The sequence below is a fragment of the Sabethes cyaneus genome, chromosome 1, assembly GCF_943734655.1.
Source record: "Sabethes cyaneus chromosome 1, idSabCyanKW18_F2, whole genome shotgun sequence".
Taxonomy (NCBI): domain Eukaryota; kingdom Metazoa; phylum Arthropoda; class Insecta; order Diptera; family Culicidae; genus Sabethes; species Sabethes cyaneus.
Window position 1 is genome coordinate 96,686,331 of NC_071353.1, and position 18,921 is coordinate 96,705,251.

General features: G+C 36.9%; 1 protein-coding gene across 1 annotated transcript in view; it reads left to right on the forward strand.

Annotated features, from left to right (window-relative positions):
• The first annotated feature begins 673 nt into the window (after positions 1–673).
• The window catches only part of LOC128745984 (dynein axonemal intermediate chain 3), a 42,425-nt gene continuing 24,177 nt past the window's right edge, over positions 674–18,921 (forward strand). Inside the window, exons 1-3 of the mRNA XM_053843039.1 lie at positions 674–1,204; positions 13,165–14,884; positions 14,947–15,122. Coding sequence (XP_053699014.1) covers positions 674–1,204; positions 13,165–14,884; positions 14,947–15,122 — 2,427 coding nt within the window. The remainder of the gene's footprint in view (positions 1,205–13,164; positions 14,885–14,946; positions 15,123–18,921) is intronic.

The window sequence follows — 18,921 nt, forward strand, 5'->3', positions numbered from 1 at the left end:
GATTAATTTATAGTAATCACAAGAGATTGATTACTGGTAATCAGTAAAGTAATCAAAAGTAACTTTTTTCAAAGGTGCGTAGTAATCATTGCTTTTTTATTTTTTATAGATCATTACACGGGAACTCCTAACCACACTTTTTTGACAGCACTTGGTGATTTGTTTACGTGGTGTTAAATTTTGAATTGAGTTTTCTATCTTCGTCCGGCAGATAATGATAGAAATTTATAGTTTTTATTGAAGAGAAAGTGCCTTACATGCGTTTTACAGAAATTGATGCAGTAATCCTTCACGAAATTTCAAATCGAAACTGCTGGATGTGACAAAAACATGTAAACAAACCACCAAGTGGTGTCATTTGACGGCAAAATGACGTCTTCGCAAAATGATCTATTGGTCGGCCATCAGAGTAATCATTGCTGTTGGAAACCCCTTGCTGAGATCTAAACGTTTACGTTAGACGTTACGTTGAAGAATGCAATATATTTCTGAAGGGCTAAAAACGTGTTCGTGTGCACCTGTTGCATGTTACGCGCATGTATATTTAGTGCTTAGATAGTAACATACAGGGTCACAGCAACATGTAACATAGCAACTGAATAAGAAAAAAATAATTGTTAGTTGCCCATGCCACTTCTAATTCGTATAGAAATAAGATTGAATATATTTAAAAATGAACCAGCTGAAATCTAACACCGCTATGGCAGATGGAAAATCTGAAAAACTACCTGACGAAAATTTTGTGTTCGACTCGTCGGAGGATGAAGAAATCTCAATGATATTTGGATTTAAGGAGGACGACGCTCAACAAAAACTTATCAGTTTTCCCAAATCAATTCGTATTGTGATTAGCCCAGATCTCCAAGCTGAAATCGGCGTAGAAATCGGCCCAACTATTAGTGCCGAACATCCTTGGAAACAAATTAAAAAGGACGTGCTTGAAGACCATATTTCGGATAAAACAAAAGAGCAACAGCTTTTGAAGGAGATGTTGAAAGATTTGGAGTCTGGCAAACTTATTCTTATTGGTTATTCACCTGAATTATCAAACGAAGAAGACATATTTACAGTTTTCCTAGATGACCGTGAAATGAAAGAGGCTAGCGAAATTATAAAACGCCTTGAATTACTTGAAAGACATAAGGCACGAGCTGTACTCAAGAAATGCTCTAATAAATGGAAAGATCATGGAAGCCACAACAAGGTAAAAGCATTTATTGCGGTAGTAACGCGACAACTGTCTTGCCTGACACATTATGTGCTCACATTGTACACGCGTGAGCTCAAAATCGAAGAAAAATCGTTAAGACGGCCCTTCGCTTAATTTTCTCCTCTCAAAATAACGTACATAAATATTCGTTATGTGCCAGGTAAGACAGTGGGGTGGGGCACACTGGGCACGTTTTCACCTCCTCTAAAAAACTAGCTGGATGTTTCACACTCTTAAATGAGTCTACCTGTAAGTAAGTTAGATTTAGTTAAAACTTGGGTCAGACTAAAAAGCTAGAAACATTTAAAATAAGCGTAGAAAACATCAAAATTGTAGAATTTTTCTTGTAGTTTTTTAGGATCAAAGGGAAGCTCAAATTTTTTAAATATTGTTGTCATTAACCCATTTCCTCCCAGCGTTGCGAAAACCCAACGCAGCCTTTTCTCGATTCTAGAGGAGGCCAGGTTTGAAATACATTTCTTCAAGAAATTATTCACATAATGGAAAATGTATTTAAGCATGTTGTGCTCCATACGAAGACCATAAAAAAGTCCGGTCCTGTAAGGTGTTCGGGTAGGGTGTATTTTCATTGATAGGAAAAGACTACTTACTTTTGTGGCAATGGTCCGTTACTGATTCTACGCCGAACGAATTATGGTCCTCCAGTACTGTCGGTCTTGGGCTGCAATTCTCCAATCCCCACGAACACTAGCTGAACGTGCATCGTCTTCGACAGCGCACACCTATCGGGTGCGGAGTCTGCCTCGGAGTCTACGGCCTCTTCCTGGTTCTCTGCTGAAAATAGTTTTGGCTACTCTTTCGTCGGGCATTCTGGCTACGTGCCCAGCCCACCGCAGCCTGCCACATTGTACTACCTTTACTATATCAGTATACTTGGTACAGCTCGCGATTCATGCGTCTGCGCCATACTCCATCTTCCATTTTGCCACCAAGTATGGGTCGCAGAATTTTACACTCAAAAACCCCGAGCACTCGTCGATCAGCTTCCTTTAGCATCCATGATTTATGGCCATAAAGGGCCATCGGGAGGATTAGTGTTCTATAGAGCGCCAGTTTTGTGCGAATTAGCAAACTACGGAACTTCAGCTGGCTACGTAATCCGTAGAAAGCCCGATTCGCGGCCGTAATTCGTCGTTTCACTTCCCGGCTTACATCGTTGTCACATCTCAAGTAACCACAAGCATTAACGCATAACCCCATATTGGCTGTAGCTCGGCATCGCTAATACCAGACAGCGGCATATCAGTAATTCGTATGGTTAAAACTCTTGTATAAACATCGCTAATGCGTTTAAGCATTATCGTAAATTAGCATTGTTCAAAACACTATATGCGTATATAATGTTACAATATGTTGCTTACAAGCTTAAGGACAAATCTTTAAAACGTACCGTAAGTGTTAATAAAATGCTTGTACCTGACTTAATTTTTGCTTATTTACGGCCACTGCTCATGCTCTGTTTCAACTAACTGCTGCTGTCTTTTTTTTTTTCAACCAATTACGTACGACTAATTACAACCTACTCATCTACAGCAGCTGTGGTTGAGATATCAAAGGCGCCAGGAAATGAACGATGCGGGGATACACGCACCCAGGTTCGAATCTAATTTTGAAGGTAACATTTGAAATGCGAAACAAAACGTTTCATTCATCGTACATAATAGAATAACGCATAGCTTGAGAAGCTGTTAGAATCTGCGGACTTAAAAAATAAATATGAAAATATATTTATTTTTGTCTTTTGACTTGCAGGGCAAAATGATATTGTTATATTTTTTCACAAACAAGCTTAAAATAACGCAATGTCGATAATGCAGGCGAAACGATGTTTAATATACGCCGTAATGGTGCTTTAGCAATTACTATTATAACACAGCTTTAATTTGATAATAGTGGCACAGAACAGAAATGGAAGTAGAAATCCAAACACGTACATGCTACTTTCTACAGATATTAGCGAACCTGGCGGTAGCGAGTCACTTTTTTCCACGAAAACACACGAACGCATACGAATGCACACGAAAGCATGTGAAAGCTGCTACGCGATTGGCAGCGAGCGTTCTGCTTATATTGCTGTTATTCGCTTCTATGCGAAAACCTTCCCAAAGAAAAATAGAAACAAAAAAGACTGTTACCAGTGTTGATCGCCGAATCGTTCGGACTTCCACTTCTGTTCTGTGATAGTGGGGCCCTTTTCCACCTTATTGCGGCATTTATTGTACATTTAAGAAAATAATACATTATATATGTTTTGTAGCGCACTATAAAGCATTACAATTGAATTGATATAAAGCTTCGTGGTTACTTGGGATGTCACGAGTATACCAAGGTGTATAAATTACTCCACTACTTCCTATCGTTCCCTATCTAATTCCACCTCGACACCTATACAACTCCCACGTTCCCTGCTAGCAATCATGTACTTCGTTTTGGCAGTGTTAATGGTAAATCTCAATCTCGCCGTTTCCCTTTTAAAAGGCCTGAAGGCCTCTTTCACTGCTTTACGGTTGATTTCGATGATATCGACGTCATCCGCAAAGCCAAGAAACATGTGAGATTTCGTGATGATAGTTCCATTCCTTTCCACGTTTGCTCTTCGTATTGCACCTTCCAAGGCGAAGTTAGAGAGTGCATTCCGTTGTTCAGTCCAACGTCTTGAAAGCGGTGAAATCTCACCCGATATTCTGCTGCATCCAGCGTCGCACGATCAGCGTAACTAGTTGCGTCGGAAAACCATGTTCCAGCATTATCTACCACAGTTCATTTCGTTTGACTGAATCGTACGCCACCTTGAAGTCCACAAACCTTTGGTGATGTGTTGTATCTCCGACACACGATTAGCGATAAAAACTTGCCATCTTGACGGTCGCGATGCCAGCCAGTGTTTGACGATCATGAAATTAGTCCAAAAGAATGTTGATTTGACCGTAATGTTACACTAAGCCTAGCGGGTCAAATAAGCATGCTACGTCTGAGTGGATGCTTAAGGTTCCGGCTAACTGCTGTAAGAAGTAGAAGTAGCACTGACGAACTGACATTACACATAGAAGAAAATCCTTTAAAAACCATCGTCTTACACTTTTTGCTTGCACACTAACAGCCTCTGTTATGATGCATGTTGCGGAGTAGCTTGCATTTACAGGGTTTCATGCTGTAGGGTTTTTACATTTGTATGGTTTTATATTGAAAACTCGAAGCAACACTCGCGCGCCGCGGTGTGGTCATGTTGCGAAACATGCGTTTTGCCTTTCTACTATATAAATATATAGTATAAAGGTATAGAAATCACTTGGAAAACCGGAAATGGAAAGAAGGTCCTGCGGGCCGAATGTCATATACCATTCGACTCAGTTTCGAAAACTGAGCATTTTCTGTGTGTGTGTATGTATGTGTGTGTGTGTGTGTGTGTGTGTGTGTGTGTGTGTGTGTATGTGTGTGTGTGTGTGTGTGTATGTGACGCTTTTAATCTCACTCACTTTTCTCGGAGATGGCTGGACCGATTTTAATGTTCTTAGTGTCAAATGAAAGGTCTAGGTGTCCCATTGGTCGCTATTGAATTTCATACTGATCGGACTTTTAGTTCAAAAGTTATGTATAAAAATATGAAAAATATGGGACTTCATTATCTCATAGGTCCCTTAACCGATTTGGACAAAATTGATTGCATATGAAAGAGGAGCCTTGCAAACCCTTAACTTCCAAATTTCATGACGATTGGGCTTGTAGTTTGAAAGTTACATAAAGAAATGTGAAAAAATAGTATTTAAAACATATTTTTGTAACATATAAGCATTAATTCAATGAAAAACATCACACATTTTATTATTATTTGAAAATTACTACTGAGATCTATCAAACGAAACCGAGTTATTTAAAATCGGACAGTTCATTCAAAAGTTATTTAAACTTTAACACTTAAGCACCGTATATTAAACCGTTAAAACGTGTGAATTCAAAACAAATGTTGATTGTATTCAATGTGTGTGATGTATGTGTGTATGTATGTATGTATGTATGTATGTATGTATGTATGTATGTATGTATGTATGTATGTATGTATGTATGTATGTATGTATGTATGTATGTATGTATGTATGTATGTATGTATGTATGTATGTATGTATGTATGTATGTATGTATGTATGTATGTATGTATGTATGTATATATGCATGTATGTATGTATGTATGTATGTATGTATGTATGTATGTATGTATGTATGTATGTATGTATGTATGTATGTATGTATGTATATATGTATGTATGTATGTATGTATGTATGTATGTATGTGTGTGTATGTGATCCCAAGCAACAATGTGAGTTTGATTGTACTCTTATGGTGGTTTTCATGACCAATTTTGGTCTTGAATGTCATCATAAGAGTGTAATAAAACTCAAATTGTTACTTGGGATGACAATTTGCAATTTTTAAATTTGCATTGAAATTCAAGAAAAGATGTTTCTCACTTTTCTGAATCAATTGTCTGAAATTTTTGAAGCCTCTTAGTGGAATACGAAATTTGAAATTAAAGAAAAGAAAAAACTTTTACCGACTAAATCCCACTATTTAATATTTATTCGCAACAGATACGTATACGCTTTGAAATAAGACGCTGTTGAAGTCTGCACGTCGTAGGCGAACTACGTATCTGTTGCAAATAAATATTAAATAATGGGATTCAATCGAAAAGCTTTTTCTTTTCTTTGATTTCAGATTTCAATTGTCATTTTGTTCACTTGCTGTTACTCACAATTGTACAAGAAAAGCAAACAGCGAAGAAAAGCAGTTAATTTAAGCATGAAGGTATAGTGGTGTATAGGATTAAAAATGAGTTGATTTTTCCAAATAAATTTATACAAATTTCAAACAAATTTTGCGCATCAATAGATGCTCTTTTCAATCAATAGATACTAGAGCTTAGAAATGTTATATGAAAAATAGGAAGTAAACGTTGCACGGTAGTAATTTTGTAAGATTTGTTTTCGTTAATGACATTTTAAAGGACAGATGTCTTATGTCATGTATCATGTTTCAACAAATAAATCAAAAATGACAAGCACTGAAAATCATATCGTTCATATTTCCCATTCTCAAGCATGTTTAAGGCGCAGCTTTTGCAACCCTCTTGTTTTCCTAACCCTCCAACATTGTAAAAACGATGCGATCAAGCTAATGACTATCTTTTCATGAAAGTACATTCAAAAAAAGATAAGTTTTGATTTTCATGCAAAAATAATTATCTGAAGGAGCGCCAGCTAAGAAAAAGTTCAATTTCTCTTTTTCATATCTAATGCTCTATTCAGTTATTTTTTCTAATTCAGATATACTGCAAAATTGAAGTCAAGCAAACTAATAGTAAAATTTTGAGATTAATCATTTTGTTGTCGATATTCTTTGTCTTCAAAGGCGAAGTATAATAATAATTTTTCTGAACTCTTGTTTTTCAATGATGCTAACTTTTGAACACATGGTATTAATTAATTATCAAAAAATCTGTTCTGAACACATATTTCATATTGTCAATTCAAAACAAGTTTCCTATGTGGCTCTGAAGCCCGAAAGTTTAGGCCGACCGATTATAAAACTAAATAAGGTGCTACAAGTATTTACGCACACAAGGAAAGAAAATTTAATTATTCTACGCAATACGTTGTGAATTTTACTGGCAAATAAGGATTTTGAGGAATACGGAACGGATATTTAAAAATATAGTCAAGTTAATTATACATAGATGTTCCTGAGAAATTAAATGATGATTATTGTGACAGTAGAAAGGCTAGGTCCCGCCGCTAGGTGGATTAATTCGGGTTTTTGAAAAATAAGTGGTTTATGATTGGACGATGGAATTAACGCGAGTGCCTCGTCTCGTGGGAAATAGTCAGTGTTGGGCACCGCTAATTCGCTAATTCGCTAACCGATACAATTTGTTCGATAATCGTGGAAATTTCGCTAATCACTAATCGCAAACTGCGAATTAACAGTTACTGTTTATTTTTGAACAGATCGCAATGACTTGCATTGTAATCTATCACTGTACAAATTATTTGTAATTTACATTTATTACATGGACTAATCTCAAGATTTTAGTCTTGACCTTGGAATGAGGTCATACATATATTAATATTTTTTTGAAACGATGGTTCTACAATTGATGAAGGGACGGTAGGGGAAAGAAATGAAAATTTTGGTGAAGGAGGGGAAAGAGCGAAAAGGTTCGACTCATGCACCTTCCAGTATTGGACAAAAGGTAGGAGTCAAAATGACTACTTGTCAAGCATAGCTACCAATACCCCCCCCCCCCCCCCCCCCTTCCTTTTCGCTCTTTCCCCTCCTTCACCAAAATTTTCATTTCTTTCCCCTACCGTCCCTTCATCAATTGTAGAACCATCGTTTCAAAAAAATATTTATTACATGGCTTTTCTTAATTTACCTAAGATTAAAACCTATTATGATGGATAAAATGATTACAGTTTATTAATTTTTAAAATAAACAGCGGCACTTCATTTAGAATCATGGCCCAGCAGCAATTCGGCTAGTTTGAGTATAAATTATAAAGTATAACTAGCGTTTCTCGATTGGTCGGTTAGCGAATTAGCGGTGCCCAACACTGGAAATAGTATTTAAAAAAACGACAAAAGTTCTTTTCATCGCCGTCCGTAGTTTGTTTATTTTTGTAATGCATACGTTATCACCACATCGTGTATTGCTATCCTTAAAGAAAGAAACCCGAATTAATCCACCTAGCGGCGTGACCTAGCCTTTCTACTGCCACAATAATCATTATTTAATTTCTCTGGAACATCTATAATTAACTTGACTATATTTTTAAATATCCGTTCCGTATTCCTCAAAATCCTTATTTGCCAGAAAAATTCACAACGTATTGCGTAAAATAATTATATTTTCTTTCCTTGGGTGCGTAAATACTTTAAGCGTCATTTATGTTATTTGATGAACACCTTATTTAGTTTTATAATCGGTTGGCTTTAACTTTCGGGTTTCAGCGCCACATACGAAACTTGTTTCGAACTGACAATATGATATATGTGTTCATAGCAGATTTTTTGATATTTTTTTTGAGTGGTTTTTTTAGTGGTTTTTTGGGGTAGATTTTTTTGATATTTTGATATTAATACCATGCGTTCAAAAGTTAGCATCTTTGAAAAACAAGAGTTCAGAAAAATTATTATTATACTTCGCTTTTTTCTTAGCTGGCGCTCCTTCAGATAATTATTTTTGCATGAAAATCAAAACTTAAGCTTCTTTTGAATGTACTTTCATGAAAACATAATCATTAACTTGATCACATTGTTTTTACAATGTTAGAGGGTTAGGAAAACAAGATGAGGTCGCAAAATAGTGCAAAAACTGCGTCATAAACATGCTTGAGAATGAGAAATATGATCAATATGATTTCCAGTGCTTGTCATTTTTGATTTATTAATAAAATATGATACATGACATAAGACATCTGTCCTTTTAAATGTCACTAACGAAAACAAATCTTACAAAGTTACTACCGTGCAACGTTTACTTCCTATTTTTCATATAACATTTCTAAGCTCTAGTATCTATGGATTGAAAAGAACATCTATTAATACGCAAAATTTGTATGAAATTTGTATAAATTTATTTGGAAAAATCAAGTCACTAGTATTTTGATCCTATACACCACTATATTTACTTATATACTTAAATTAACTGCTTTTCTCCGCTTTTTGCTTTTCTTGTACAATTGTGAGTAAGAGCAAGTGAAGAAAATGACAATTGAAATCTAAAAAAGAAAAGAAAACACTTTTCGATTGAATCCCACTATTTAATATTTATTTGCGACAGATACGTAGTTCGCCTACGACGTGCAGGCTTCATCAGTGTCTTATTTCAAAGCGTATACGTATCTGTCGCGAATAAATATTAAATAGTGGAATTTACTGCCCATGGATGCATAGTCGACGTAACGACCAGCACCATGATTGTTGAGAAAACGCATTTTTATCGTGAAATAAAGCCATATAATCTTTGCTATAGACTTTTTCAAACGAATAATCTGTCTATTTAGTAGAGTTTATTAATCAAAAGAGGACTGATGGGGTTTCATGATTCATTCCTCATTTATTGTGTTTAAAAAATACGAACGCCAGTTTATGTAAATAAACAGACTGTTTTTTGAACGATTATTCCCATAACTTGGCGTAAAGCTACAAAAACAAATAGGTTACTATGCTGATTGATTATGCAGGAAATTACGTCAACCATTAGCATTACGTGAAACCAATAGCAGAGTAACTCAATTTTCCTAAATTTCTCGAATATTTTCGAACAAACATATGTTGTTTGAGTATTGGGCATGTGAACAACATAGTTAAGAGTGCGTAGGACCGAAAAAGTACATTTTGGTCATTTTGGTTTTTACGTCAACTATGCATCCATGAGCAGTTTAGTAGGTAAATTTTTTTTTTTATTTTATTTCAGAGTTCGTATTCCACTAAGAGGCTTCAAAAACTTCAGACTATTGACATGTTTCTCACTTTTCTTGAATTTCATTGCAAATTGTCATCACATACATACATACATACATACATACATACATACATACATACATACATACATACATACATACATACATACATACATACATACATGCATGCATACATACATGCATACATACATACATACATACATACATACATACATACATACATACATACATACATACATACATACATACATATATACATACATACATACATACATACATACATTGCACACATACATTGCACACATTGAATACAATCAACATTTGATTGATATGTTTTGATTTCACACGTTTTAACGGTTTAATATACGGTGCTTAAGTGTTAAAGTTTGAATAACTTTTGAATGAACCGTCCGATTTTCAATAACTCGGTTTCGTTTGATAGATCTCAGCAGTAATTTTCAAATAATCATAAAATGTGTGATGTTTTTCATTGAATTAATTCTTAAATGTTACAAAAATAGGTTTTAAATACTATTTTTTCACATTTCTTTATGTAACTTTCAAACTACAAGCCCAATCGTCATGAAATTTGGAAGTTAATGGTTTGTAAGGCTCCTCTTTCATATGCAATCAATTTTGTTCAAATCGGTTAAGGGATCTATGAGATAATGAAGTCCCATATTTTTCGTATTTTTATACATAACTTTTGAACTAAAAGTCCGATCAGTATGAAATTCAATAGCGACCAATGGGACACCTAGACCTTTCATCTGACACTAAGAACATTAAAATCGGTTCAGCCATCTCCGAGAAAAGTGAGTGAGATTGAAAGCGTTACATACACACACACACACACACACACACACACACACACATACATACACACACACAGAAAATGCTCAGTTTTCGAAACTGAGTCGAATGGTATATAACATTCGGCCCGCAGGACCTTCTTTCCATTTTCGGTTTTCCAAGTGATTTCTATACCTTTATACTATATATTTATATAGTAGAAAGGCAAAACTTAGAAACTTAGTTTCTATTATTCAGAAATATTCGTGTTCGATTTGTTCCGAAAAGATGAGTGGAACTCTCGGTACATCATGATTCTCCATCTGTCATTCACCAGTAATACTATTATTTTGGTGATTAAACCGCATACATACTTGTTAATTTGTGACATTATTTCTGACCAATGCAATTTAAAAACGGCAGGGTAAAGTTCGAATGATTTTACAATTTTCATGCAGCTTTAGCGATTTACCGGTTAGCGATTTCAAGGCTTTATTTTTAACGTAGCTAACGGTTTCGGTAACGTACTCCAAATTTAATGAAAACGCTAACTCGTTAACTAGAATTGAGCGTCGCTAACTAGCGAATTAGCGAAATTGTGCCCAACACTGCCTAAACTTATCAACGTCATCCAGTTGACGATTATTATATATCAAACTCCGATACGTACCTCGAAAGGTAACCCAGTCCTTTACCTTGCCGCTGAATGTTAGAAGTATAATATCAGGCAGCTTTACCTTGGAGAAATAGGGTTGCGCTGAAGCTGAAGCGACATCGTTAGTAACCCGCATAGTATTTGTATCTGCACTGGATCGCAAGGCTAGAAGATACGTTTTAACCTTCCTAATGCATTAGAAAAAAGTTACATATTATAATATAAGCATTGGGGTCGAAAACGACCCAAGTTTTGAAATTGCTCTCATTCATCATTTTCAATCCGAACTTCATTTTCTTTACCTCGTTTGAAAGGTATGGCCAAAAACTGGCACCCAAGGTATGTTGGGGAATATTTGTTGATTAATGGCCACTTCTGCGTCGGTTCCGGAACACCCACTATCAGATCTCGGGGGACATTTGTATTACTTTGAGATAATTCATTTTGCGGTACATCAATCACATTGGTTTGATAAAATAAGACTAATGGAAATACAATGGGGACATTTTGGACCCAAATGGTCACTTCACCATCGGTTTTGGAACATCCGGTACCTGATTCCGGGGGACATTTTTGAATTTAGAAATAATTCATCTTGCGGCACATCAAATCACAACACCAAATGACCATTTCACCATCGGTGCCGGACTATCCGGTACCCGGTTTTTGGGAACATTTTTGGATTACCACGTTTTATGGTTCATTATAAATACCGGGTACCGGATTATATGCGACTGACGCCACATTGTACTTCCATTATTGTTATTTTAGCAACGCGATGTGATTTTATTTGCCGCAAAATGAATTATTTCAAAACCCAAAAATGTCCCCGTAATCAGGTACCGGATGTTTCGGAACATCGGTTCGGTAAAGTAGCCATTTGGCTGCTACATGACCTAGTTTTACTTCCATCAGTCTTATTTGATCAAGCCAATGTGATTGGTGTGCCGCAAAATGAATTATCTCAAAGTAATACAAATGTCCCCCGAGATCTGATAGTGGGTGTTCCGGAACCGACGCAGAAGTGGCCATTAATCAACAAATATTCCCCAACATACCTTGGGTGCCAGTTTTTGGCCATACCTTTCAAACGAGGTAAAGAAAATGAAGTTCGGATTGAAAATGATGAATGAGAGCAATTTCAAAACTTGGGTCGTTTTCGACCCCAATGCTTATATTATAATATGTAACTTTTTTCTAATGCATTAGGAAGGTTAAAACGTATCTTCTAGCCTTGCGATCCAGTGCAGATACAGTGCGATGCAGTGCAGTATACAAATGTCCCCGGGGAGCTCGTAGTAGGTGTTCCGGAACCGACGCAGAAGTGACCATTAGTCAACAAATATTCCCTAATATACCTTGGGTGCCAGTTTTTGGCCATACCTTTCAAACGGGGTAAAGAAAACGAAATTTGGATTGAAAATTAATGAATGAGAGCAATTTCAAAACTTGGGTCGTTTTCGACCCCAATGCATAACAGGTAACTTTTTTTGCTGTGGCTTTTCTAGATGTCGCTGAAAGCTGAAACTCCTCTACAATGTTAGTTTTTGAAAGTTAGGAAAAGTCAGAAACTTGGAATCTAGCTCGTTCCGTTACTGAGTATCAAGCTTTGTAAGTATGCCGATGGGTCGAAAACGACCCCAATGCACTAGGAAGGTTAATTTCATAGTATTCCTCGTCTACAACACGAATGGCTTCATCATATTCTTCCCTCTCGCTGAGCTGCTTGTGCTTCCAAACGCTCCGCTCGTTGTTCCGCAGATTCTTTGGTGTCAGGCTTCTCGTCCTCGTCATCGATGTCCATTTCGATTTTACCTCGGGTGGTATAAAACTTCCGCATCGCTTTCTCCAGCGTTTCAAAACGCACGTCGATATATTCCCATATCGAATGGGTCAGTAAAAACTACAAAATTTAAAGTAATAATAATAAAAATTCTGTAAATACATAAAATGAATGCTTAATAATTTCTCTGCATTATCACATTACTTTTTATATTTTTTGCAGGTGCAAAGTTTTATTCCAATCACGCGGAACAATGTTGTCAATTTGGAAACTCAAAGCATATTTCCTGTCAAACGATGTAGTTACGATTTCAATAATCGTTTTGTAAATGATGCAAGAGATGGATATATAGAATTAGTTCCCGGCAAGGCAGATTTCGTAAATGTATATCGCATGCAAGTGGATTTTGCCGTACAAACAAATTCACCAAAAATTCACCGAGCTCAACAAACTGATCCAACGTTTCCCACGAATGCTTGGTCCCAATACTTGTATGAGATAACTGAAGAAGAAAAACAAGCTGCGAACAAGTCGAGTGCTGTTATCGATGAAAAATCTCAGTCACCAAAAGCCAATAACTACGTCCAGGAGCTACTCAATACGCTGGAGTTCAATCAAGTCGACATGTACAAAAATGACTATCCATTTATTTCCAAGAAAAAAGTTCACAAGTATCATACGCCGATTGTTGAAGAATGTCTGAGTTTTGCAGATCGTGCAAAATGCGAGAATCGATATGTTTCAGCATTGCATTGGCATCCGGAAGTAACAGGCATTTTTGCTGCAGCTTATAATTTTAAAACTATACGAACCACTGAAAAACTTTATGACCGCAATGCAAGCGATCCGGTTAATAGAATTATATTCGAGAAAAACCCTGTATTGGTGTGGGGCTTCGACGATACGCTTACCCCAAAGTTAGAACTTAGATCTAGTCGTGAAGTTACGACGTTGTCATTTTGTCCTTACGATGCTAATTTACTCCTGGGAGGTTTGACGAATGGTCAACTAATCATATGGGACCTAAAAGGCCAGTTAGAGCTAATCGAAAAGATGGATGAAACGTCTACCAAGCAAATGCATAATAGGATCAAAATTAGAAAACAAATGGGTTGGTGTGCAATTGAAGAAGACGACCGTACTGTTGAACCAGTTGCTATCAGTGCACTAGATAAATCACCTCGACAACAGATCCTTGTGATAAAATGGTTGCCGCGAAACTATTATTGTGCAACAACTGGACAAATTCGAGCCCATGCAGAAAAATTACATCGCTTTATATTAACAGCATCCATTGACGGCTCTATATGTTTTTGGGATTTAGATTTTACAGTTCCATCGATGAAAAAAGCTACACAGACTACCAAAACTGTGACAGGAAGCGATTTTTCGCCTTATCAATGCTTAGATAACGTATTTTATCCCATATTTCGAATTAAATGTGATACTCCAATCACTTCGGTGTCAATTGATGAATCGGTTTTCAAATTTGTTCCGGTAGCATTTGATAGACGAGAAAAAGATTATAAACAAGATGATATTGCAGCTAAAATTCAATATCACGTTGAACCTGTACCAATCGAATATCAAATGAAGGTAGTAATTGGTACCGCATTGGGAGAGATCGTTAGTGGCGACTGGGAAGGACATGATTTTGATCAAGGAGCCACTACCAATGAAGAAAATTTAAAATCGAAGGCGAAATTCGCGTCAATTCATGATGGCCCAGTGTTGGAAATTGAAAGGAATCCATTTTGTTCGGAGATATTTTTAAGTATAGGCGGTCACATTTTAGCATTGTGGAGTGAAAATTGCCAGGATTCGGCCATATTTTGGAGACAACGAAAAATTCTTGTTATTGGCGCAAGATGGAGTTTGGATCGGCCATCAGTTTTTTTTATTACCGATAGTAATGGTGACTTAGAAATTTGGGATGTTCTTGGTGAGTAGGATATTTAAAGTAAAGAACAATGCAGACACGATAAATGAGTTTTTATTTTCTAGTTAGAATTGACGCTCCTTGCATGATAACTAGTTTAGGTGGACATATACTAAGTTACGTGTTGCAGCACAAACTGCCTACTGCAAAAAAATATTTAGCTGTGGCTGATTATAACAGTAACATACGTATATTGACTATCCCTCTCGCTTTCTGTGAACAAGTTTCAAACGAAAAAGTGGTAAGAAAAACAATATATCAAAATATTTATAATAAGACTTTTTAGTTTTGCACTCTTGCTCCATACTTGGCTATTCCACCATTTGCCTTCCTGTGTATCTCAGATTCTAGTGGTCCGATTAGACCGACATTTTTTTTCAGCATGTAAAAATGAATTATCCAAATTGTTACGTTGCCGTTTTTTGATATCTCAATTTTTTTTATTTTTATGAGCTCTCAATTGGCGGTTTTTGATGAAAAAACACATTTCTTTTGGAAAAATTGCCGCCATTTTGGTAATGTTTCGAATTTTCAAAAAACGCTACGTTACAATTTAGGTATTGACCTAAAGCTTCAAAATCATCCTTGAAATCAATTTTCCGATACTCCGTTGGTTCCCGGCACGTACCACCAGCAAGGAACTATTTTATAGAAAGCATGCATGCGTCCAGCTGCCACCAACATAATAATCATTAATATTTTTTTGAAACGATGGTTCTACAATTGATGAAGGGACGGTAGGGGAAAGAAATGAAAATTTTTTGGTGAAGGAGGGGAAGAGCGGAAAGGAAGGGGGGGATAGGTAGCTATGCTTGACAAGTAGTCATTTTGACTCCTACCTTTTGTCCAATGCTGGAAGGTGCATGAGTCGAACCAAGCTGTAATCTGAGATTATAACCGGATTCGAACCCACAACACCCGCCAGGGCGTGTGGTTCGCTGGTACTTGTACCTTTGAACCATAGAGGCGCTGGACTCCGGCGGAACCATCGTTTCAAAAAAATATTAATATATATGTATGACCACATTTCAAGGTCAAGACTAAAAACTTGAGATTAGTCTATAATAATCATTATTTTGGCATCCAAAAAATACAACATACATTTTCACATATATCTTAATCAATAACCATAATACCCTTAACTTTTATTTATTTTATTTTATTTTATTTTATTTATATTTCATTTTATTTTTTATTTTGCTATTCATCTGACCTTTAATGGTCTACATGAAGTGTAGGGTGGGGAAAAGCTCACTTGAGGTGGTCCCAAAAGATCTTCCTCAAATGTGCATAAAAACCCCACCGTCTTTTAATGTACGTCACAATACATTTGATACATAAAATTATTATATTACATAATTATTACATTATTATAGCATTACATTGTCATTTTTTAAAAAATTAACATGAAAAGACAAACTATAGCAAACCACTCTCTAATAATCTACGACGATACACGGATGAAGTTTCATTGAAACTGAACAAATCAGCATATTGGTTAAACTGACGGGCCATTGCTGAGATTGGTGAGAAGGCAGCATATTGGGTGGTCTGGAATTCCACCTGAAGCATAGTTCTTGGTCGCAGGACTCTAGAAGGTGCGTAGAAACCGATTTGCGATAACAGATCCGGAGCATCGTACTCTGCAGTTATCAGTTTTACGATGAAAACAGCTTGCGATGCTCTTCGACGCTGATCTAATGTTTTGATGCCCAACAAACGACAGCGATCTTCGTAGGAAGGCAAGTTGTGCGGATCATTCCAAGGTAGATTCCTCAGGGCGTAACGGACGAATTTGCGTTGAATGCTCTCTAGTCTATTAATCCATATTGCCTGATACGGGCACCAAACAACACTGGCAAACTCTAGTCTTGAACGGACTAGCGAACAATATAGAGCTTTAAAGCATAATGGATCATCAAACTCACGAGCTATTTTGAAAATGAACCCAAGTTGACGGCTAGCTTTCTCAATAATCGTTGCGATGTGAGGTCCGAAGGACAGTTTTTCGTCTAGTATTACTCCCAAATCCTTTACCTGCTGGACTCTGCTAAGTTTAGTTCCGGCAATATTGTAATCAAATCGGATTACATTTTTCGTACGATGGTAACTGATCACGCAACATTTTTCCACGCTTAATAACAATTGGTTTCTATTAGTATAATCAATATATATATAGAATGCCAGTGCCGCTGCAGTACGCGTGGCAAACATCACACATTTTCAGATAATGTATTTACATTATACTTGCATATGTGTGTGTGCCTGAGATTCAGCAATTGTCATTGTCAAACTTTGACAACCAGTTTAAAATTTCGAATATGGCTGCCAAGTAATGTAATTGTAAACTTCGCTTGCTTCAAATTTCTGAAAAAATCGGTGCAAAAAGACTCAGTTGAGGGATTCAATTCATCCGGAAGAAAGAAAATGAGCGTTTAAAAACATTTCACTGGCATGAAAACTAGGGTTGCCAAGTGGCCGGTTTTTGGCCGGCCTGACCGGTTTTTCACTTGCAAAGCCGGTGGCCGGTCAATCCTGCAAAAAGGTCGGTTTTCCGACATATGAAGCCGGATTTGTACTTTTTGCCTGATTTGTTATATTTTCTGATAAATTTATTAGCAATCCTGGGCAGTGGATTATTGAAGATAGCCAGTTTTGCAGTGACTACCGTTCACAACTGACTGATCATCCCACCATTTACAGGAGAAACGGTCAACCGACTTCCGGCGACTGCCCAAATATGTCATTAATGCACATTACACATTCCAGGCACATCGTCTAATAATATATTACCACACGCCCCCCCCCCCCTTTGCATTTTTTAAGGCAGTACCGACCGGCCGGTTTTTGTAACTTTCAGACTTGGCAACCCTAATGAAAACACAGCGATGAGCGCACTGATGACAGCAGCAACCAGCGCACAGATAAAGAACAGATAAATAACAATAAGCAACTTTGACAATGAAGTTCCCGATTCACAGACTTGATGCAGATTGTTAGCATCATGTTTACCACAATGAGTCCTGCAGAAAAACAGCGACACTGGCATTCTATATATATTGATTCTACTTTTCTATTGCACCAATCAGTAAATCGATTTAACAAAGTCTGCAGTTCCATACAGTCTCCGATTTGCCGAATTGCAAGGTATATTTTCAAATCATCAGCAAAGAATTGTCGTCCGCCTTGGTCAAGGATCAGTGCTGCATCGTTTACAAATATTGAGAATAGTAAGGGACCAAGATTACTACCCTGCGGTACACCTGAATGATTCGTAAATGTAGCAGACTGGCAATTTCCAATTCGTACGTAGAGTTGCCTATCAACGAGATATAATTCCAGCCAATTGCAAATCCTCTCGGTACAGCCAAGTCTCTTCAGCTTGCACAGAAGTAGTTTGTGGTTGACAGTGTCAAACGCGGCTTTTAGATCAGTGTATATTGTATCAATCTGTGCTTTGGAACTGATATTTTTGATGCAAAACGACACGAAATCAACAAGGTTTGTTTCCACAGACCGTCCGCGAACAAATCCGTGTTGCATTATACTGATATAGTTTCGGCAGGCAGCAAATAATGTGTTTTTCACGATAGTCTCGAAAACCTTAGACTCCGCACACAAAGAAGTTATTCCTCTGTAATTTGTTACATTACATTTGTCACCTTTTTTAAAAACCGGAAACATGCAAGATTTCTTCCAAGAAGTAGGGAACTTTTGTTGTTGAAGCGACAAGTTGAATAAGGATGTTAACGGAACTGCCAAGACATCTAAACATTTTTTCATTAACGCTGGTGGAAGCATACCAGGTCCGGGCGAAAAAGATGACTTCAGGTTACTAGCAGCAGAAATGACTGTCTGCTCGCATATGCTGAATATGTCCATTTCCAGCACAGCAGATGGTACGTTTGACAGAGCCTGCTCTACTTGCGAAGCAGTGGTCAAGTTCCAGTTAAAAACGCTTGAAAAGTGTTGCGCAAATAAGTTGCACTTCTCAGTAACCGAGGAAGCATTATCATCGTTGAGCGACAAAGTCGAAGGAA